Source organism: Hyperolius riggenbachi, chromosome 9 (assembly GCF_040937935.1).
Source record: "Hyperolius riggenbachi isolate aHypRig1 chromosome 9, aHypRig1.pri, whole genome shotgun sequence".
In the NCBI taxonomy this organism is placed as follows: domain Eukaryota; kingdom Metazoa; phylum Chordata; class Amphibia; order Anura; family Hyperoliidae; genus Hyperolius; species Hyperolius riggenbachi.
Window position 1 is genome coordinate 107,937,738 of NC_090654.1, and position 22,686 is coordinate 107,960,423.

Below are 22,686 nucleotides of genomic sequence, written 5' to 3' on the forward strand. Positions count from 1 at the left end.
TTCACATATGACTGATTATGTCTTACTTTCTTTTATATTTTCGGTATCTTTTTTGAACATGATAATGCTACGGGAAAAGTACAAGTAACACAACACAACACACATTTGTTCAAACACTTTATTGTATACTAATAAAGGTTATATTTCAATTATCTCAAGATTCAGTAAAGGGATAGTCCGCAAGATTGTATTGTGAGTATCATACTAGCAATGATTTGCTCTCTATTTCAAAAGTTTGAGTTGTCCTCCTAGCTACCAGCCTCTGTGGCCGTTTGTTTTAACATAGTCTGATAAGGGTAGGAGGAAAAAATGGCGCCGGTGGCTAGTGGACGCAAAGGGCGACGCCATTGACTGAAACGGCGAAAAAAGGGTGCCCAATAAATATCATTAACAACATTAGAACATTAAAGTTTTTAAAGTATGTCATCGTTTTAGAAGCTTGCAACGTTCTAGTTTTTGTCATATTATTTCTTGTGTATGTACAGACTTTACGTTATCAAAGATATTAGGGTTAGGGGGGATGGTTAGGGTTAGGCACCACCGGGGGTCATTAGGGTTAGGCACCACCAGGGGAGTGGTTAGTTTTAGGCACCACCAGGGGAGTGTTCAGCGTGAGAGTAGGGTTGGGTTAAGCTGTATTGTTAAGTTATGATTTTTAACGTTAATATATTTTCGTTATCAACTCCTGTATTTTTTTTGTAAACAATGTTTATCGTTGTTGAGATTTCGTTATTCACCGGCGCCATTTTGTTATCCAGCCGGGCCCTTTTTTCCTGGCGCTCTTTTTTCATGCACGCCTGATAAGTATTTTTTATGAGCTTGATAATATTGCAGCTGTTTTTATGGATTGGTACCGTTGCCTTGCTTCTACCTATCTACATATGTCATGTTGGGCTTGATTCATCAAGCTGCGCTGCTAAAGCAGTGCAGCTTAATGTGCTGTAGTACGTGTTATGCACACCTTACACAGCAGTGCTCGCTGCCATGTAAGTAGTGTGCCTGCCTTAGTTACACACATTGCTTGAGTAGCAATGGCGTAACATTCACTGCGGGTGGTCCTGGTCCTTTGAAGTATTGCTACCGCGATACTTCAATCACGGCCGATACTGTGTTAATTTACATAACAATGTAAATGAGCACAGTAGCGGCCACGAGTAAAGTATCACTCACCCTGGCGGAGCCAGCTTGCAGCCGCCAATCAGCGTTAGGCATCGTAAGGTGGTTACAGTCCTTAGCGAGAGGCGTTTCACAACAAGTGAAACTATCACCAAGTGTGTGCGGGGAGGCAGCCACAGCAGAGAGGGTTATATATAGCTCTATTGTTCCCACTTGCCACTGTGCTGCATGCTGCACTCCATCTTCTGGACATTTCTTGTTCTAGGAGGGATTAGTACAGCCCCTACACATTTCCCACATCATGGGATATATTCACAAAACCCCATACACGTTTCCCACATCATGGGATATATTCACAAACCCCATTTACCAAACATGTGCTGGACATGCACTTTCATTTTACCTTGTTTTACGCAAATTAAATAACTTGTTATGTAATTTGCATAACTCACTTGACTTCAGCAAATGCTACAGGACATTGGCCGTTAGAGAAGCAACTTAGGTGTTGCAAATATAGTGTGAATTGGGTTAATGAGGTTTAGTGAATATACCCCTATGTAACCTGTTGCTTCAGGTTCACTTTTATGATTTATATTTCTTTAGTTCCCTCCATATTGGTGATTTTTGAATAGCAGAATGTACATCTTGATTCCTCAAAGTATATATGAAAGGATTTAAAAGTGGAGTGAGAACGGTGTATATGAGAGCAAGAAATTTATCATTCTGGCCACCAGTGGGTCTGATGTACACAATAAGAGCTGAACCAAAGGACAGACTAGACACTATAAGATGAGAAGAACAGGTGGAGAAGACTTTCCGCTTGCTCTCCGCACCTTTAATTTTTGAGATGATAACCAAAATTTGAATATAGAATATTATAATAAAGATAACTGGGACAATTACAGAAAGGACAGCTACTAGTATTGTTGCTAATTTGCTCATGAAAGCATTAGAACAAGCCAAGTTCTGAAGCGGAGCCAAATCACAAAGAAAATGGTTGATCTGATTCGGACCACAGAATTCCATCTGAGCCGTGTAACCCGTTGTCGTTGAAGAAAGTGCAAACCCACCAATCCACGGGGCCACAGCTAGCACTGCACACCGTTCCTTCCTCATCATTGCTGAATAGTGCAAAGGTTTGCTAATAGCCAAATGCCTATCAAAGGTCATAACCAATAATAAATAGCATTCTGTCATCCCTGAGCCATTGAAAATAAACAGTTGTGTGAAACATCCCAGTACAGATATCTTCTTATTTTCTGAAATTAAATTATGTAAAAGATTAGGTGCTGTGACAGTCACAAACAGGATTTCAAGAACAGCAAATGTGCTGATGAAAAAATACATCGGAGTTTGAAGCAAGGGTTCCATTTTCACTAACAAGATGATGGTAATATTTCCTGTAGTACAAATCATGTAGGCTAGTAAAATAATCACAAACAATAATATCTGCAATTGTTTTAAATTTGAAAAGGCAACTAAAATAAATTCCTGGACTTTGGTCTGGTTAACATTTCCTTTTATGTACAACTTGAATACCTGTAAATGAAATACACAGAACTGTCATTAAAGGTTAAAAACAGAAATCTATTTTACATTAACACACTGTAGTGTTTTGACATTTACATCTCCTAGCTACATTTTATCTTTTTATTTCTATTGTTCTTGGATTTTATGAAAATCTGCAAATATCCAGAGGCGATACAGAACTGAGAGCAACTGATTAAGTGTAAAAGGGCCCTTACCCTAACCGATACCCCCCTCCCATGCCTAACCCTAACTGAGGTTCCTGTATGTCAACATCTGGCCCATAGCCCCGCCCCCAGCAGAGGTCATAGGCTCTTCTCTTTCTCCGATTACAGAAACACGGATGACATTTTGTGCTGGGGCAAGGCTATGTGCCAGAAGCTGTACATTGAGAGCAAGTAGTTTTTACTGTTTATAAAATGTAAAATCACCCTCAAGTGTTTCTAAAAAATGATTCAAAAGCAATTTTGCAGCACTTCCATCTCTTGTATTGGAGGGCAATCACTCTAAAAATGCTGTAGGACTCGCAACTGCGATTTGTCCAAACATTTACTAGAATCAGTGTAGTGCTTTTTTGGTATTGCATATGACTGTTGATTATCCCAAAGCACCACTTTAACCCCTTCGGGACCGGCTGCCTACCCCCCCTTAAAGACCAGGCATTTTACATGCGGAGGGGCGCGTTTGGGGGGGGGGTCAGGCAGCCGAATCCCTGCTAGGGCTTGCTGGACTGTGTGCCCCCCTGCCTCCAGATGTCCCCCCTTTCGCCAGAAATCTTTACTCACCACCCAGGCTCCAGCGATGAGCAGCTGTGGACACATCCACTCTCGCTGGTTTCCCCGCTCGTACTGACACTAAGTTCAGGGTGGCGGCTTGATAAAGTCATAGAGCCGGGACCCGGCACTTAGTGTCAGTACAGCGGGGATGCCGACCAGAGCAGAGGTGATCGCCGATCATCAGGGGAACGGCAGGAAGGTGAGTGGATCCTCTTCTTTCCCCCTACCGCTGCAGCTCTGATCACGTGATCAGAAGCCATATGTGATGGCTTCTGATCACTGAGGGGAGATGTCAGCTGTCATGTGACAGCTTAATTTTCCCTCTCCGGTGCGCACAAACGCGTCGGGATGCTTAGTTATCGTGGACGTTGAATCTACGTCCAGTCAGGGTGGCAGGACCACCTGCTGGACGTAGATTCACACTACGTCGATCCCCAAAAGGTTAAACACTTTAGTTAACTAACCTTAAAGTGAAGCAGAGGGGATCATGATATGGAGGCTGCCATATTTATTTCCTGTTAAGCAATACCAGTTGCCTGGCTGTCCTGCTGATCCTCTGCCTCTAATACTTGTAGCCATAGACTCTGAACAAGCATATGCAGATCAGGTGTTTCTGACACTATTATCAGATCTGACCAGATTAGCTGCATGCTTAATTCTGGTGTGATTCACTTCTGCAGCGAAATAGATCAGCAGGGCTGCCAGTCAACTGGAATTGTTCACTTTAAAGTCAATGGTCAGAGGACACAATTTAAACAAAAAATCTGTGTGGAAATGTCTATCTTGCGGGGGAAAAAATTGTTTTTTTTAGGAAAAAAAAATCTTATCAGACAAGAACATACATTTCAGTGCAAAAATATAAGCTTTTTAAGGGCCCGTTTCCACTTGTGCGGTGCGAATCGCCGCGGTAAAAATTCGCATGCGGATGACGATGTATGCGAATTTAACCATAGCAGTGCCTGTGTACTTTTCCATTGATTCCATGCGAATTCGCTTGAAAATTTGCATGAAAATTTGCATACCAAAACCGCATGCAAATTCCCTATTAAATACATTGTATGCGAATCGCACAGCGGTATGCGGTATGCGAATTCTGATGGCTCTGCCGTGCAGATTTTTTCTGCACAGAAAAACGCTCAGAAATCCTGACAAGTGGAAGCAGTCCCATCCACTTGTATTGTCTATGCGAATCTGCATGCAGGAAACGCATGCAGATTTGCACAAGTGGAAACGGGCCCTAATGCAGACCAGGGAATGCAGGGGAAATTTTAAACACATGATTGGCATTCATTAGTAACACACATTTCCGTAGGAACGGTCTTGCTACTCGAGTACCGCTGATCATTCTATCATATACCGTATACCATAACTCTCTGTACTTGCTGTAGGAAGTAAGGATAATATTGTGCTGTCTGGGAATGGGAGTATTACCGCAACTTGGTGCATCAGGCCCATAAGGTCAATAACATAGTTAGGAAAGTATATCAAGAGTTCCACAATGGCTGCATCCATAGCTCTTTAACGATAGGTGTACTTATAATATTGGAGTAATTACTGCTACTAGGTAAACCAAACACACCAAATTGCCAAATATATTGTTTGAATTAAGTCTGGTTCTTTTCACGATATGGCTTCAATAGGTTTCACAATGCCCTGAGCAAAATTAGACTTTGGTGCCCCCTCCCTTTCCATTTTCTGTACTTTGTTGGGAAGAACCAATAGAAAAGTGTTATTTTTACTTCTGAACTTATCAAAGATAAAATTTTGATGGGGCAAAATAACAGTTTTCAGCATAACTTCCTGGGTCATGGCTTAGCTTCCGATTGGAAGCAGCTAGCAGAGGCAGGGAGCGGTGGGGGGAACCTGTAATGGAGTGACACGCACAGGTAAATAGCAGGCTAGCGACAAGCAGTTTGTCACTAGCCTGGCTGTATTTTGCTGGGGGGAGACAGCAGAGCCGGGGGGGGGGGGCTCACGGCGGCAGCACAGGGACACAGAGGCATGTGATTGTTCACAGAACATGCCTGTGTCCTATTAAGATTTAAAAATGCCGCCTTAGGTTCTCTTTAAACAGATAATGCTATTCATTTAGAAGTTAGAATGGTGATTCCTGAAATTTGATACATTTCTAGCTTGAGACATTCAAGTGTCTGTTACTGAATGTAAGGGGAATTTTAGACATAACAAAATGTGTAAAATTAAAATTTCAAAATGAATGTACTATATGTGTTTTCCATATAAAGACAATTATACCGCTCATACAATGAATCCATTTCTGACTCACTTTAAAAATTAGAAAAAAAGATTAGTGAGACATAGCCTTAAAAGGATACTGTAGGGGGGTCAGGGGAAAATGAGTTGAACTTACCCGGGGCTTCTAACGGTCCCCTGCAGACATCCTGTGTTGGCGCAGCCACTCACTGATGCTCCGGCCCCGCCTCCGGTTCACTTCTGGAATTTCAGACTTTAAAGTCTGAAAACCACTGCGCCTGCATTGCCGTGTCCTCGATCCCGCTGATGTCATCAAGAGCGCACAGCGCAGGCCCAGTATGGTCTGTGTCTGCGCAGTACGCTCCTGGTGACATCAGCGGGAGCGAGGACACGGGCGTGCAGGCGCAGTGGTTTTCTGACTTTAAAGTCAGAAATTCCAGAAGTGAACTGGAGGCGGGGCCGGAGCACCGGTGAGTGGCTGCGCGGGCACAGGATGTCTGCGGGGGACCGTTAGAAGCCCCGGGTAAGATCAGCTCATTTTCCCCCGACACCCCTACAGTATCCCTTTAAGCTCAACACACACCATACAATCTTGGTTGCACAGATTTACCAAATCTATGTAGTATAAGGGCCAACAGATTGAAAATACCTTGAATGATTTATTGGATAAGCTCTTATACCACATGAAAGTGGTGAGATTGAACAACCAAGATTGTATGGTGTGTGTTGAGCCTGATAGGAATGGATGGTATGGTACCAATTTTCTCCATTACATCTCTGATTCTGGGCAGAGATTATTATTCAGGCACAAAAATATGTGAAACTTCAAGCACAAGATGTACGAAACAACAAAATCACCATTTGTGTTGTATGTTTGAACAGCTTCTGCAATGCAAGTACTCAAACTTCAATTTTCACTCATCCTGATTGCACCATGAACCATCGAGAACGGAGCGCAATCACACCATAAACCGTTCAGGCTGGCGACTGCCATTCAGGAAAAATGAATCGTGCTAATGGAAAATGTGCACCACGATTCACAAAAATATGTGAAACTTCAAGCACAAGATATACGAAACAACAAAATCACCATTTGTGTTGTATGTTTGAATAGCTTCTTAGTTGACCATTTAAAACCCAAATGTTTAAGTTATTTTCTTCTTAGGGTCATTTTCCACTAAGAAGCGCAATTGCACACAAAATTGCACTGCAATGCAAGTACTTAAAACTTCAGTTTTCACTCATCCTGCTTGCACAATGAACCATCGAGAACGGAGCGCAATCACACTAAAAACCGTGAAGGCTGGCGACTGCCATTCAGGAAAAATGGATCGCGCTAATGGAAAATGTGCACCACGATTTACATTTCATTGCGGTGCTGTTGCAATTACAAATACGATCGCTATCCACTTTTTGGAGTGGATTGCAGCAAGTAGAAGAGGGCCCTTACTAGAGATTTGTCATCCATATTTTAGGCTGAAAGTAGCATTGGGATGAAATAGATAACGTAATATTCCTCAGTCAGATAACGTTTTCAAGTCCTAGCAGTTTCACAATTAGTGTGGTTCTGCATTAAGCAGGGCTACCATCTGAGACATAATAATTGGTGATGCTGATGTAGATACAGTACACTTATATGTGCTGTGAAAGCAGAAACAATATGAGAAGGTCCCTTTAGATTTATTACCCATTGGGAGTAGTTCCCTATCATGACAATCGGTTTATTCCCACTTGTAATTAAGCTCTAGTACTGTATATGCAAATAAAAAAAATAATTTGATATATCTGCCCATTTTGTAATTTACTCCTAAGAAAATTAGTTTCCTATGTGTATTTGAACCTAGCAATGATTTTCTTAACTTGCTACTAAATTAAATGTTATCTTCCACAAAACAAAGGTAACCATAACCACACCCAGGTCTAAAGAAACTGCTTTGGTTCGAAGAATGAACTCACATTTTAATGTATTAATATATTTTATTTTTAATTAACCTTAATGTGTTAAGCAAAAACGCATGCAGTGCTGTGCAGTAAATAGGAATTAGAACTGCAATATTACAATTAGTACAACTATGACAAAGGTAGAGAAGATCCAATGGGTCGGCATTACCGTAAATATCAAGCTCTTTATTGATGCACTAGCAAAAAGGCTCGCCCGTTCAAAAACGGGCGCTAGGCCACGGCCACTAAACCCTGGCAACGCACTTACAGACGTGTCCCGCTCACCCATCTCCCACTGCTGTCCTAAGTATATGCATACAGGGAGGTGTTGCTTTTACTTGGCAGTTGGAAAAAGCTGTTATTTCCCACATTGCAATGAGGTTCTCAGACAGCAAACTGTCAAGTCTGGAAGCAGGGACACACACACAGGGACAGGATACAGAGACACAGGGGTTTTATTATAGAGGATAATATTGCTAGGCTGCTACAGCAACAACCCGCTCTTTCGGGTTAGGATTGAAACCATTTTCATGTATGTGTGTATATAAGGAGAACAATGTGTCCAGTTTTATAGTGGAAGTTACCTTCGCCAATGTTCAATTTGCGCAAACTTTCACGAACCACAATAGACTTCAATGGGGAGGCGAACTTTGAAAACTAGAAACATTTATGCTGGCCACAAAAGTGATGGAAAAGATGTTTCAAGGGGTCTAACACCTGGAGCCCCCCCATGGCGGAGTGAGATAGACGCCAAAAGTCCCGGGGAAAAATCTGGATTGGATGCAAAGCAGCGTTTTTAGGGGCAGAAATCACATTGAATGCTAAATTGCAGGCCTAAAGTGCTTTAAAGAGAACCCGAGGTGGGTTTGAAGAATATTATCTGCATACAGAGGCTGGATCTGCCTATACAGCTCAGCCTCTGTTGCTATCCCAAACCCCCCTAAGGTCCCCCTGCACTCTGCAATCCCTCATTAATCACAGCCATGCTGCTGACAAACAGCTTGTCAGAGCTGGCTGTGTTTATCTCTATGGTGTCAGTCTGCTGCTCTCCCCGCCTCCTGCAGAACTCCGGTCCCCGCCTGCATCCCTTCCCTGCCTGCTGATTTGAGGGAGGGGACAGGGGCAGGAACCAGAGCTATGCAGGAGGCAGGGGAGCAGCTGAGACTGACACTACAGATGTAAACACAGCCTCACAGCACAACTGTGATTTATGAGGGATTGCAGAGTGCAAGGGGACCTTAGTGGGGTTTGGGATAGCAACAGAGGCTGGGCTGTATAGGCAGATCCATCCTCTGTATGCAGATAACATTCTTTAAACACACCTCGGGTTCTCTTTAAAACATCTTGCATGTGTATACATCAATCAGGGAGTGTAATTAGAGTACTGCTTCACAATGACACACTAAACTCACTGTGTAACGCACCGCAAACAGATGTTTGTGTTGTGACGGCCGTGTTGGACTGGTGCGCACCATGACGAGAGTGCAGGTGATGGCGGCTTTCCAGCCCATATGGTCGCCAGGCGGAGGTAGCTGAATGACAGAACAGTGACTGTCCAGCTGATCAAATTTGGTCTGCCCACAATGAAGCAACGACCTTATTATCTTTGGTGTGCCACCCCCCGAGACACTCATATAGCCGGCGGTCATTGCTTCATTGTGATACGCAAGCCCCTTCACCGCAGCAAGGTAATGATTACGAAGGGGAATAGGCACATGTGCATGCCTTTTGTTTTGTTGTTGCAGCTGCATTGCAGCAAAAAAAAATTGGCAGGCATGTACACGCACCAGAAAAATTATTATAGCGGCTGCTGCAATCAGCGGCCTTAAAAATTCAGGAATCCGCCTGGAGTCCTGGACCCTGTTGGTGGTGGCGGAGAAGGCAGTCAAGCGGCCTGCGGGCAGAGGTGCTGTGTGGAGAGCGACTTAGTCTTGGGGCAGGCAGCCAGTCACACAGCGTGCAGGCAAAGATGCTGTGAGTGGGGACTGACTTAGTCTTTGGGCGGGCAGTAGCCCTCCGGGATCCATGCCTCATTCATTTTGATAAAGGTGAGATACTGAACACTTTTGTAACTTAGGCAACTTCTCTTCTGTAATTGTCATTCCCCTTGAGTTTTTTTATACAGGGGTCCCTCAACAGGCTGGACAGCATGAAAGATGTCATCTGCACAAAGTTGGATCCAGACGTACCATCCATCTCCTCTTGTTCTTCCTCAGTGACGTCAGGTAAGTCCTCCTCCTCCCCCAGCCACAAACAATAAACACGGGAACGTCGAGCAGCACAAGCCCCTTACGACGCCTGCTGCGGTTGTTCTTCTGCCGCCGCTGCCTCCTCCTCCTCCAAAGAAACACCTTCCTCATCATCCGAGTCTGACTCCTCTTCCCCATACGACTCTTCCTCCTCCTCCCCCCGTCTGTGCTGTCGCAGGTGTTGAGGAAACAGCTGGTTCTGTTGAAAATTTCTCCCACAACTGTTCCTCCCGTAACTGTTCCTCTTTACGCTCCTCCACAGCTTGATCCACCACTCTACGCACAGCACGCCCCAGGAAGTAAGCGTACGGGATCAGTCGCTGATGGTGCCTTCACTGCGACTCACCAGGTTGGTCACCTCCTCAAACGGCTGCATGAGCCTGCATGCATTTCGCATCAGTGTCCAGTTGTTGGGCCAGAACATCCCCATCTCCCCAGATTGTGTCCTTTTACTGTAATTGTACAGGTACTGGGTGACAGCTTTCTCCTGTTCTAGCAGGCGAGAGAACATGATCAGGGTTGAATTCCAGAGAGTCGGGCTATCACATATCAAGCGTCTCACTGGCAAGTTGTTTATCTGCTGAATGTTCGCAAAGCGTGCCATGGCCGTGTAAGACCGCCTGAAATGCCCACACAACTTCCTGGCCTGCTTCAGGACGTCCTCTAAGCCTGGGTACTTTGACACAAATCTTTGAATGACTAGATTCAGCACATGTGCCATGCAGGGTACATGTGTCAGCTTTCCCAAATTCAAAGCGGAAAGGAGATTGCTGCCGTGGTCACACACCACGTTGCCGATCTCCAGCTGGTGCGGGGTCAGCCACTGATCCACCTGTTTGTTAAGAGCAGCCAGAAAAGCTGATCCAGTGTGACTCTCCATTTTGAGGCAAGACATGTCTAAGATGGCGTGACACCGTCGTACCTGGTATGCAGCATAGGCCCTGGGGAGATGGGGCTGTGTAGCTGGAGAGGAGACCGCAGCACCAGTAGAGTTAAACTGCCATTCAGCCAAGGAGGAGTAGGAGGATGATAGCGAAGAGGATGTAGCAGGAGGAGAAGGAGAGGAGGTGGCAGGAGGCCTGCCTGCAAGCCATGGAGGTGTCACAAGTTGGTCCGTTGCACAGCCACATACTCCCTGCTTGCCATCGGTCATCAGGTTGACCCAGTGGGCTGTGTAAGTAATGTAGCGGCCCTGACCGTGCTTGGCAGACCAGGCATCCGTGGTCAGGTGGACCCTTGACCCAACGCTGTGTGCCAGAGACAACACCACTTGCCTCTCCACTTCATGGTACAGCGGTGTCCCAATGGCCACAAATTTACAGAAGGCCTCAAAGTCCACCAGCTGGTATGGTAACAGCTTGCGAGCTAACAGTTCTGCCAAGCCAGCTGTCAGATGCTGGGCAAGGGGGTGACTGGCAGAAATTGGCTTCTTCCGCTCAAAGATTTCCTTCATGGACACCTGGCTCCTGTGGGCAGAGGAGCAGGAACTGCTCAAGGGCAGAGGCGGAGTGGAAGAGTGTGGCTGTAAAGGTGCAAAGGAGAAAGCTGCTGAATATGCTGCACCTGAAGGGGCAAGAGGAGAAGGAGGGTGGTTTTTCTTTTGTGTGCTGCTTTTGCTCAGGTGCTCTTCCCATTGCAGTTTGTGCCTTTTCTCCATGTGCCTTTGTAAGGCAGTTGTACCTACGTGGGTGTTGGCCTTTCCATGGCTGAATTTTTGGAGGCAGCGAGAACAGATGGCATTGCTGCAATCTGAGGCAGACACACTAAAAAATGTTCAAACCGCTGAGCCCCCCTGGGGTGATGGCACTATGGTGGCATCAGCAGCTGACATTGAAGGGCATGTTGGCTGGCTGTACATAGGTGGCGATACATGCTGCCGGACACTGCCACCAGCTGTTTCTGACAACGAGCTCCCCCTGCTTCTTTCAGGAACTCATCTGCTCCTACTCCTCTCTGACTCCCCCTCTTAACTGTCCCCCTGTTCATCTCCTCTATTGGGAACATACCTGGGATCCGTATCATCGTCATCATCATAATCATCTTGCCCTGCTTCATTTGCCTCAGACACCTCCAAAACTGCACCAACAGCAGGTACTTCATCATCCCCCTATGCACACATTACGTCCATAGTGTCGCCAAACTCAGACATATGAGGTAGTGTAACTTGCTTAGCGCCTTCATCTGGTTGTAACAATAATGGCTGTGCATCAGTGTTTTCCCCACCAAATAACTCCTGCGAACTGTCAAATGTAGCGGATGTGGTACTTGGAGTAGCGCTGGTGGCTGCGGAAAATGAGGTGTTCTGTGTTAAATAGTCAACCACGTCCTGACAATCTTGGGAGTTGATGGGACGTGCCTTTTTCTGAGCACAGTACTTTGGTCAAGGGCCGCACGAAATCACATCACCACGACCTTGCACAGAACTGGTGGGTGGCCTTCCTCTGGCTCTGCCTTTACCTCTGCCTGTTTTGTCTGTTTTGTCCATATCGGGGGGGATGAAGTGAAAGATATGCACTGACTTGACTAATACAATGTGCAGTCACACAGGTGCAGTTAACAGTTATGCTCGGAGTGGTATATCACACTGCGTGCACTCACGTAGGTATGTGGGTGCACTGAACACAACAGGTAGGTAGGTATATGCAGTAATGTGTATTACAATGTGCACCTGTCACACACAGACAGGTAGCAGACAGGCACAGTGACACTGCATGCGCTCAGTTCACGTAGGTAGGTGGGTGCACTGTGAACAACAGGTAGGTAGGTATATGCAGTAATGGGTATTACAATGTGCACCTGTCACACACACAGGTAGTCACTGAATGTTCTGGGCCTGGCAGTGGCACACACAGTATCAATTATCAAGGCTGTCTATGCAACACAAGTGTCAGTGGGACACACAGAAAAAAAATAGATCACAAGAACAAGATTAGCCCTCAAAAGAGCTGTTGTGGGGTGCTATTTTAGCTATAAGAATCAGCAAGGAGCAAGCTAAGAAGCCTACAAGAGCCTAACTAATCTTTCCCTATGAGAGTCTGTTCTGTCTGCAGCAGCTGTCCCTTCTCTATTTACTGCAGGCATACGAGTGAGTGAAATGGCCGGCGCTGCCTGCCTTTTATAAGGAAGGTAGTGGCTCCAGGAGGGAGTGTAGCCTGATTGGCTACAATGTGCCTGCTGACTGTGATGTAGAGGGACAAAGTTGACCCTAATGGTGCACTATGGGGGCGATCGCGAACCCCCGGAAGTTCGTCTGGAACCGTTCGCCGGCGAACCATTCGGGCCATCTCTAGGGGTGATGCCTGGCTCTTCTACTGAGCACATTTACTATTGCTCCGTTGTTTTTGCCTGATGAAGCAGGATTAAACCTGTGAAATGTGTTGCATTGTCCCCGCAGTATGTAAATAAACTTGATGTATTCGACAAACACATTGGCAATTTTTGTGTCTGCTTGGAGGAGGTGAGCCCATTACTGCCTCCTCATGTTTTAAACTTTTTAGATACTTTTATCCTTTTGGCGCCTCTGTATCCATATCTTAATTCACTAGTACAATATTGCTAACATTAGCAATATTTTACTAGTGCCAATTCCCACACCCGTTTTTTCAAGTGCCTTTATTTCATGTATATCACAAGCGTCCAGGAGCACACTTCTGGCTTTAAAGTAAGATGGTGTGCCTAGGTCCTCACCCTGGTACCAAGGGGCCACAGCATCAAATCCACACACAGGACCGGCACCACACACTGTAGTTGATAGCTCTTTAGAGTTTTATTGGTGACAGCATGAAGACAACAACAGACCGCTGTTTCGGCCTACTCAGGCCTTTGTCAAGTTGCCTAGTGATCATGTAACACATAATGACACATACAAACATTAATATAGTAGAAAAAACGCCCCTACAGAGGCCCAATGACCAATCACAACAGCGTATATCAGGCGGACCTGATGGAGAACCAAGCCACAAGCAACACACCAATCATATAACTATAATTCAAATAGTGGCTCACCAATCAGAAAAAGATGAAGTTACCCCGCTGCAGGGATCTAGGAGGAGGAACGCATCATAACGTGCGCCGCCGCTTCTGTACCCGGAAGTCGGCGGCATGACGTCACAGTCACATGACGAATCATGTGACTAAACCAGCTGACGCCCGCCGACCAATCCTATGCGTCCAAAACACTCCATACCCATAACAGCCTCCGCATCATAGCAGTGGGAGGTGTAGAAGCAACCCCGTGAGTCAGCCCCTGTTGTCATAACGACCCAGGACGCTCACACATATTACCGGCCGCAACACTCACCACACCACTGCGAAGTTAAAGGGGAACTCCAATCTTGCCTCAAGACGCTGTCATGATGGTCTGAAAAATAAAAACATACAAAATAAAACATCCTAAGATCACAACTATATGATATAAATACAGATATATTACACCAAAGACACATCAATTTAAATACAGAAACCCAAGTCTAACTCTCTATTAAGTCCTGCCCGCCCCATGGCATCCAATCTCCTGATCCAACCAGCCTCCCTTCGTAGTAATTCCTTCTGTCTGTCTCCCCCTCGCCATTGGGGTGATTATTTCATGTATGCTTGTACAACATACCAATGTGGTGTTTAGTGGGTCCTATCCAGTACCTGAGAGATGCTGGAGAACTGGGTGCAAAATGTATGTCTAAGAGAAAAACAATGGAAATAGATGTGCGAAAGAAAGTTAAACTTTCTCTTTATTTGGTCAAGGGAGAGTACCTCATTATTTTCCACAATTTGGCCTAGAAATCTGTTACCCAGGTTCTCCTAAAGGTGAGGCTCTCCTTTGTAACACTCATGCAGAGTTGGGGATAATATTCCCAAGGCTTATTGGAGATAAACCTGGTAGACCAGGACCACACCCTATGGGCTTGCACTGTAAGTTTTCAAACAGTCTTCTTATATTAATTGCCCTTTTTTCCAGGCATTAAGCCTTAATTTCGTCAAAAAATATTTGCATTCACTATAAGAAGGGAAAAGGGACAGTTAGAATTACATTATGTGAGACCTTTGTCAGGTTTTAATATAAAGATTATTAATGATTGTCTCATGGATTGAGGTTGTTGATTGTTTTCAAAAGCATGCTCAAGTGTCTGTAATAAAAGGAGAGATAGTAAATCTGAGAATTTTCTATATAGTTTTATAGGGAGGTCATCTAAGCCAGGAGACTTTATTTTGGGAAAACTTTGAATAGCTATATTCATTTTATCTAGCATGATGGGTGCATCATGTTCAGGTAGCAGAGTAGGGCGTGTAACTTCAGAGTGAAATATATCGGAGTCTGTGAAAAGGTGCCAGTCTTCTCACCCTGCTCATAATATAGTTGTTCATTTAAGAAAATGTGGGCTTTGGATTTATATCAAGGAGCGTAGATAGCTTAATTTGATGAGCAGCATGCTAGTCTTTCAGGGAACTGCCATCTCTGTTTGCAGGATAGAGCGATCCAGAACGGGATCTGCTGTTCCAGGGATAACATCTGAACATCTGATCATGTTTGTAGCTAATTATTATTTTTATACAAGAACCCCTTATGTACACCTCAAGGATGCCCCAAACAAAGAGTTCAATCATCAGAGTCCCTATGTATGTGAATGAACTCTTGGATATCACGATCCAACTGATCAGGGAGTGAAAGCCAAAATGGATATAGTTATCAAGGAACAAATGAAAGAGATTCACTACCACATGACTTTAAAGAGCATAAGGGAATGGTCAGAAACCAACCTGGGAAATGCCACCTTTTTCGGACTATAAGACGCTCCAGACTATAAGACGCAACCAATTTTAGAGGACAAAAATCAGGGAAAAAACATATACTAAACTTGGTGCGTCTATGGTGCAGGGGCGTCTTGTAGACTTTTCCCCCCAAGCTGTCTCTATCTAAGCCACTCTATCTAAGCTACACTGCACTACACTCACCCCTGCTGACCCCCAGATAAACTAACTACACTACACTTACCCCTGCTGACCCCCAAGATACACTAACTACACTACTTACCCCTGCTGACCCCAAAAGATACACTAACTGCAATACACTTACCCCTGCTTACCCCCAAGACACACTAACTACACTACTTACCCCTGCTAACCCCAAAAGATACACTAGCTACACTACTCTTACCCCTGCTGACCCCCAAGATACATTAACTACACTACACTTACCCCTGCTGATCCCCAAAATACACTAACTACACTACTTACCCCTGCTGACCCCCGAGATACACTAACTACACTACACTTACCCATGCTGATCCCCAAAACACACTAACTACGCAATTTAACCCTGCTGACCCCCCAACTACTCTAAATACAGTACACTTACCCCTGTTGACTCTCAACTGCTCTACGCTACACTCACTCCCGCTGACCTTCCAGCTGCTCTAACTACACTAGACTACGCTCACCCTTACTGACTCCACAGCTGCTCTAACTACAGTACTTTGCAACTTCAGTATCGCTCTCACGTGATCCAGCTGCTGCTTGCTCCTCTCCTCCTCCACGTTGCAGGTGGGTTTCTCCAAAGATGCAGCTGATGGCTCTGTCGTGCAGGCAGTGGTGCTCCGGACACCTCCCTTCCCTTCGTCTGCCAGCCCATCCAATCACAATGGGAAATTATGCTAGTATGCTGTGTCTGTGCCAGTGTACAATGCTGGCACTAGCATTAATATAAATAAGTACGGAAGCTGCTCTCTGGTGCCGGAAATATGCTTTTATCTAAGAGGGTCTGGGAGAAACCATAGGAAGGGATTGGGCAGACCATGAGTGCAGCTTTCACACTTACTTATATGAATGCTAGTGCCAGCATTGCAGGACACAGCATACAGAGCATGCTAGCATCATTTCACTTTGTGATGTTGCTGTGGATATCTAAAGTCTGCCTGCTGGTCCCTCTTCGCCACCAGGTGCACAGTCACAGCTGCTGTCCCAAAGCTCCGCTGCCCTGCTACGTCTTCCCCAAGCCTAAAATGGTTCTTTAGCTGCAAGATTCCTCACGGCCACATCGGGTCTGCTCTTCTCGGGGCCACAAAGGGTCTGCTGTTCTCGAGGCCACAATGGGTCTGCTCTTCTTGCGGCCACATCAGGTCTGCTCTTCTCTGGGCTACATCGGGTCTACTCTTTTTGGGTCCACATCTGGTCTGCTCTTCTCAGGGCCACTTTGGGTCTGCTCTTCCCGCGGCCACATTGGGTCTGCTCTTCTCAGGGCCACATTGGGTTTGCTCATCTTGCGGCCAAATTGGGTCTGCTCTTCTCTGGGCCATATTGAGTCTGCTCTTTTCGCGGCAACATCGGATCTGCTCTTCTCGGGACTACATTGGGTCTGCTCTTCTCGGGAGTTGGGACCACATTGAGTCTGCTCTTCTCGCTGCCACATCGGGTCAAGTCTCCAGGAAAAAAGGCGCTGGCACATGCAGGGCAGAGAGGAGGTGTGAATCAGCTGGAGAGGAACGTGCTGTAAGCTACCATAACACATCTCTCCTTTGCCAGAGTTCCACGCTCCCCACCCACACTCTAAACACTCTTCCCCACATTCCCAACCCACACTCTTCACCGTACATTTGGACTACAAGATGCAGACCCTTAGTTGTTTTTTTTTTGGGGGGGGGATGTCTTGTGTGGTATACTTATTGAGGTCATCTGGGGGGAGGGGGGGAGAGGGAGAAGCTAGGAAGTGTCAGGTCTTAGAAAAACTGGTATATTAGGTGTTATGTGGATTAATATGTCTCCAGATATCCACCAAATGCATTTCAGTGATTAGGTAGGAAAAGGAGGTTAACTTATTTCCTTGCAGTGGAGAGTGCTCTACAACAGCATACTGGCAGCACTCTGTAAAATGGCCACCGTGCTGGCAGTTTTATGAGGGGGAGGGGTTCCAGGAGGGAGGGATAGCTGATTGTCTGCCATGTGTCTGCTGACTCTGGGGTGAGGCATCAATTTTTGTCTCCATGATGATGTATGGGGGGGCGGGTCAAAAGCACCATGTGTTCGCCTGGAGGCAAACAGGCGAACAGCCGTTATTCACCGGGAGCTGTCAGCTAGCGAACAGTTCGGACCATCTCTAATCATGGCCTGGGTCTACTTGAAAAGGGCGCCCGGCATGCCTGTATGAAAAGGGCGCCTCCATAGACCTCAATGTTAATTTAGAAAATATCGGCAAATAGGTGTTGAAAAGGGCGCCCGAGGTTTATAGTTATCATAATATCGGCTATAAGGAGGGCATGTAATGTAGCCCATATAAATATGTGCTACAATCGCCCCCGGATAGCCCATTTTTCTCAACTGGTTAAAAAGGGATCCTTTTTGTTAGCCCATATATTTGTACTTCGTTTATTAAACAGGGCACATGGTTTTGCCCATACATATTCTCTTCGGTTATGAAAGGGATCCAGTTTTATAGCCCATATGTGATAAAGGCGGCTATGCTGGTTTAGCCTATACAGTACCTTCTAAAAGTGATCCTTTTTTGTAGCCCATATCTATAAGTTTCGGCTACAGAAATCGTGTTTTAGTGTTGCCCATGTATGGATATCGCGTGTAATAAGGCTCCTTGTGTAGCCTATATATCTTACCTCACCTTACCTTACCTTTTTTTGCCTTTATATATTAATTTAGGCTACCAAAAGATACATTTTATTTGTAGCCGATCCATGTTCAAAAAAAAAAGGGCGCCTGGTGTAGCCCATATAAATACTTTGGCTACAATAAAGGCACCTGGTGTAGCCCATATAAAAACTTCGGTTACAAAAAGTAGGCGCCTGGTGTAGCCCATATAAACATCGGCTACAGGGGGGGGGGGGGGGGGAAAAAACCCCTGGTGTAGCCCATATAAACTTCGGCTACAGAGGGAAAACAAAAACCCTGGTGTAGCCCATATAAATACTTCGGCTGCAAAAAAAAAAAGCACCCGGTGTAGCCCATATAAAAACTTCGGCTACAGGGGAAAAAAACCTGGTGTAGCCCATATAAACTTCGGCTACAAAAAAAAAAAAAACGCCTGGTGTAGCCCATATAAACTTCGGCTACAAAAAACTCCGGGATGTGTAAATTACTATTCCCCCTCTAGGCCGCCATGGATAGTGGGGGAATGAAATAATTCGGCTTCCAGCACTTGTAGCCCATATAAAAATATAGGCTTTTGAATCAGATACTTGGTCTTTCATCACTGGCTGATTGTAAGTAGTTTAACTACTTAAGGACCACAGTTGTGTCGCCCCTTACCCACTTAAAGGGACAGTTAAGAAAGAAAAAAAAAATAAGATTTTTACTCACCTGGTGCTTCTAATAGCCCTCTTCAGCTGTCCGGTGCCCTCGCCGTCTCCCTCCGATCCTCCTGGCCAGGCCAGGAACGCGAAGAATCACTCGCATCCCCAGCCTGTCAGCTCCTGTCAACGAAACAGGAAGTGGCTGCCGGCGGGTCCAGGAGGATCTGAGGGAGACGACGAGGGCACCGGACAGCAGCAGGGGTCTTTTTGAAGCCCTAGGTGAGTAAAACTAATTGTTGTTTGACTTAAGTGCCCCTTTAAGGACTGTTCTTTTTTTCCATGATCTGTGCTGTGTGGGCTCTCTAGCCCACAGCACAAATCACCTTTCAGCCGGGGCGACCAGACTTCACTCTCTTTTTTCCCCACTTGGGTGATGTCCTGCTGGTTGGTTCTGATCGCCGGCGGCTATCTGCGTGTAGTGTGGGTGCTCCTGAAAGCCCCCCTCTGCATCGATATTTCAGCTCCCTGTCTTTCCCTCCCCTCCTTCCCATGGGCATTACCAATCATAGGCCGTGGATCGTCAATCTCCTTTACGTTGCGCATCAGCACCGTGCGATGTAAACACTGGTGATTTCCTCCCCGTGTGTTCACATTTAGCCTGTGAGCTGCGATTGGTGGCTCGCAGTCTGTTCACGGAGACACCCTCTGTGAATTGACATGGAACGTCCGCTGGAATGAGCGGCCATTTCCATGGAAAACCACTTATGACCTATTTGCGTTAGGTGCTTGTGAAGTGTTCATAAGGGCAAGAGCCTTTTTTTTCCACTCACACCACTGCATGTGTAAAGGGAAGGTTCAGGGAGTGGGAAAAAACAAATCCCTATCCACTTACCTGTTGCTTCCTCCAGCCCGTGGCAGGCAAGAGTTGCCATTGCCGCCGGCCCGCAGGCTCCCGGTGGTGTCTGTTGGACGACTCGAACTGGCCAGGTCGGCTGCCAGGTTTGGCTCTTGTGCGCTCCAATGTTCCCCTTCATGGTGGCGCGCTGACCTCATCGGCCGTCCTTTGGGCTGTAGTGCGCAGTGCTTCAGGGGCACATAAATGTTCACTGGGTATTTAATTTTTTCCTTTTTCCTCTGGGCTATCCGAATCTTGCACAATCCACCACCCCCCGCCCCTCGTGGCCCACGCACACATGTGGCGGTAGAGCGGTAAATATAGGAAGTTGACATTGTGTCCAGCAGGTGTAAGAGCTTCAGACGCCTGTTGTGCACTGTCTACTGTCCTCTGTATGTCGCTCGCTAATAAACAAGGAGTTAGTGAGCGACATATAGAGTAGAGGAGACAGTTTATACCAGGCGGCAGAACCTCTTGTGCCGGCTGTACCCAATGTAGAATTACTATATTTGCCACCCTCCGGTTGTGACGCCGCGCGTCACGGGAGGGAGGGACCCTGATGTGATGGAGTGATGTTTGTAGTCACCCGGCTATCTACCTAGCCAGCCTCCATGGTACCTACAAGCCCACCCACCCATGGCAGCTGCACGAATCACAGAGGCTGGGACAGGAAGTGGGAGGCTGTAGGTGAGTAAAATTGTTTTGTAATGTATATTAGCAGGTGTATGTTATCGGCAGGTCTGCCACATGATTGCATTTATTTTGTGTGCATATTACTACACCTAATTTAACGTGTTATTAGCTCACATATACGACATGATTTTATTTATTGACTTTGCAAATCTGCTTACATTATGTGTATTTTCCTCTAAAAACCTGCACAGTTTTGTTAATTTTCTGAGGAAATGGTAACAAACACTTTGGCCCACTATCTTTGCGTTGCAATTAGAAAATGAACTTGAGGTGAGAATAATATTGATGCTGCTATAGTTATCTCCTTTTTATAAATCAAAATAGCCTTGCTGGCGTGTTGGCCCGATGTCTCATATTATTTCAACCATACACCCTGAACAACCATCTCGCAGGGTCAGGGGTTTCTGACAATATTGTCAGAACTCATAAGATTACCAGCGAGATTGTTACTCTTGTAATTTACTTCATTGCTGCAGCCAAATACATCAGCATGGCTTCCAGGCAACTAAAATAGTTGTACATGAAATAAATATGGCTGCATCCATAATCCCTGTAGCTTGTGTTAACAACTGGATTTTAATGCAGCGCACCTTTTTCTATGCGGGACATGTGGACAGGCAATTTGGATTTTGCGTAGGGGCCCACTGCTGTCTGTGACCGCCACTGAATCTCTTTTACTTCCTACCTTGCTCGTCCCCACTCCCCACCCTGTATAACAGGAAACTAATAATCCAAATTTTTTTTTTTCAACCATTCCTACATCAATTTTCTACGTGAAAAATCGACACCGACAAGAACTTATTGATTCGCCATTCAGTTTGATTGTTATTTACTATTTGATCCACATTGTGAGCCGTGTGTTCCTCCCTTTCATTATCATTTTCTGGTTATTTTTAAATTTTATGTATTTTTCCTCTATTTTTGCGCTATGAAACGAACCGTACAGTGTATGTTCTTGTATATTTTACCTGTCTGCGTCTTGAATGTGTGTATTATAGCTTAATAGTAAAAAGGTCCGCCCGTTACAAAACGGGCGGTAGTTCACACCCGCTCCCCTAACAATGCGTGCATATACGCGTCCTGCCTACTCGTTCCCCACCACTGTCTGAAGTATATGCATACAGAAGGCTCTATTCACAAAGCAGTGGTAATTGAGTTAGGACACTTAAAAGCTTTGTGCGTTCTAAGTACAGTGCTAAGTAGTTAGCACAACCAAAGCTTGTTATTTACCTTGTATAAATTGTACACGTCACGCGCAAAGTGTCGCACCAATGTGTGTAAAAGGTGCATGGAACGATGATTGAGGTGGCACCGTTGCAACGTTAAAGGCGCACCCAATGCAACCTTTCAGACTCATCCGGTGCGCCGCTTCAAGCGTATTGCGCGGTTCTAAAGTTTGCGCTCACTAACTTAGCAAGCAAAACTTAACGCGTCATTAGTTACTTTAGCCTTTATATGGCCTTTTATGGTTTGATAAGTAAGTTAGCACTGCTTTGTGAATCGAGCCCAGGCAGATGCTTGGTTTGTAGTTGGAAAAAGCTTTTATTTCCTAAAATGCAATGAAAACCTCTGTGAACCACAGACAACAAACCGTCAGGTCCGGCACAAATGACAAGGGACACAGGGACGCTGCTAAACTACTGGACGCAGTGACAAAGGGCTTTTATTATATACTATGACATTCACATTTAAATTTATTGCATGCGTGAAAACTAAATTTACTATATTGAATAGTTATGTTGATTACAATTACAGCATGTGAAATATGGAGTAAGCAAATCACAAGCTGAAGTAATGAGTGAACTCCCATTATTTCATGATACATCCACCTGTTGTAGTAGTATATAGAAAATGACAAAATTGTTCAGAGCAGAAAGTGCACACCAACAACAGATCAATGCAGTACTGTGTATTGTACTCCACATGGTCCTGTAAGGCATTTAATTATTATTTACCTGGCCATCTTTGTTGGCTTTTTCACTGTAACTTTTTTTCCCTTACAAATGTCTCATATTACCATCCAAGAGTGTACTGTAACGATCGGTGTT

General features: G+C 45.3%; 1 protein-coding gene across 1 annotated transcript; it reads right to left on the reverse strand.

Annotated features, from left to right (window-relative positions):
- Positions 1-1,698: 1,698 nt before the first annotated feature.
- On the reverse strand, positions 1,699-20,084 carry LOC137533542 (olfactory receptor 6C4-like). Its single transcript, XM_068254913.1, has 3 exons — positions 19,943-20,084; positions 16,315-16,433; positions 1,699-2,655 (listed from the first exon to the last, which is right to left on the reverse strand). Exons 1-3 carry the CDS (start codon positions 20,082-20,084, stop codon positions 1,699-1,701), a joined length of 1,218 nt encoding a protein of 405 aa, XP_068111014.1.
- Positions 20,085-22,686: the final 2,602 nt, after the last annotated feature.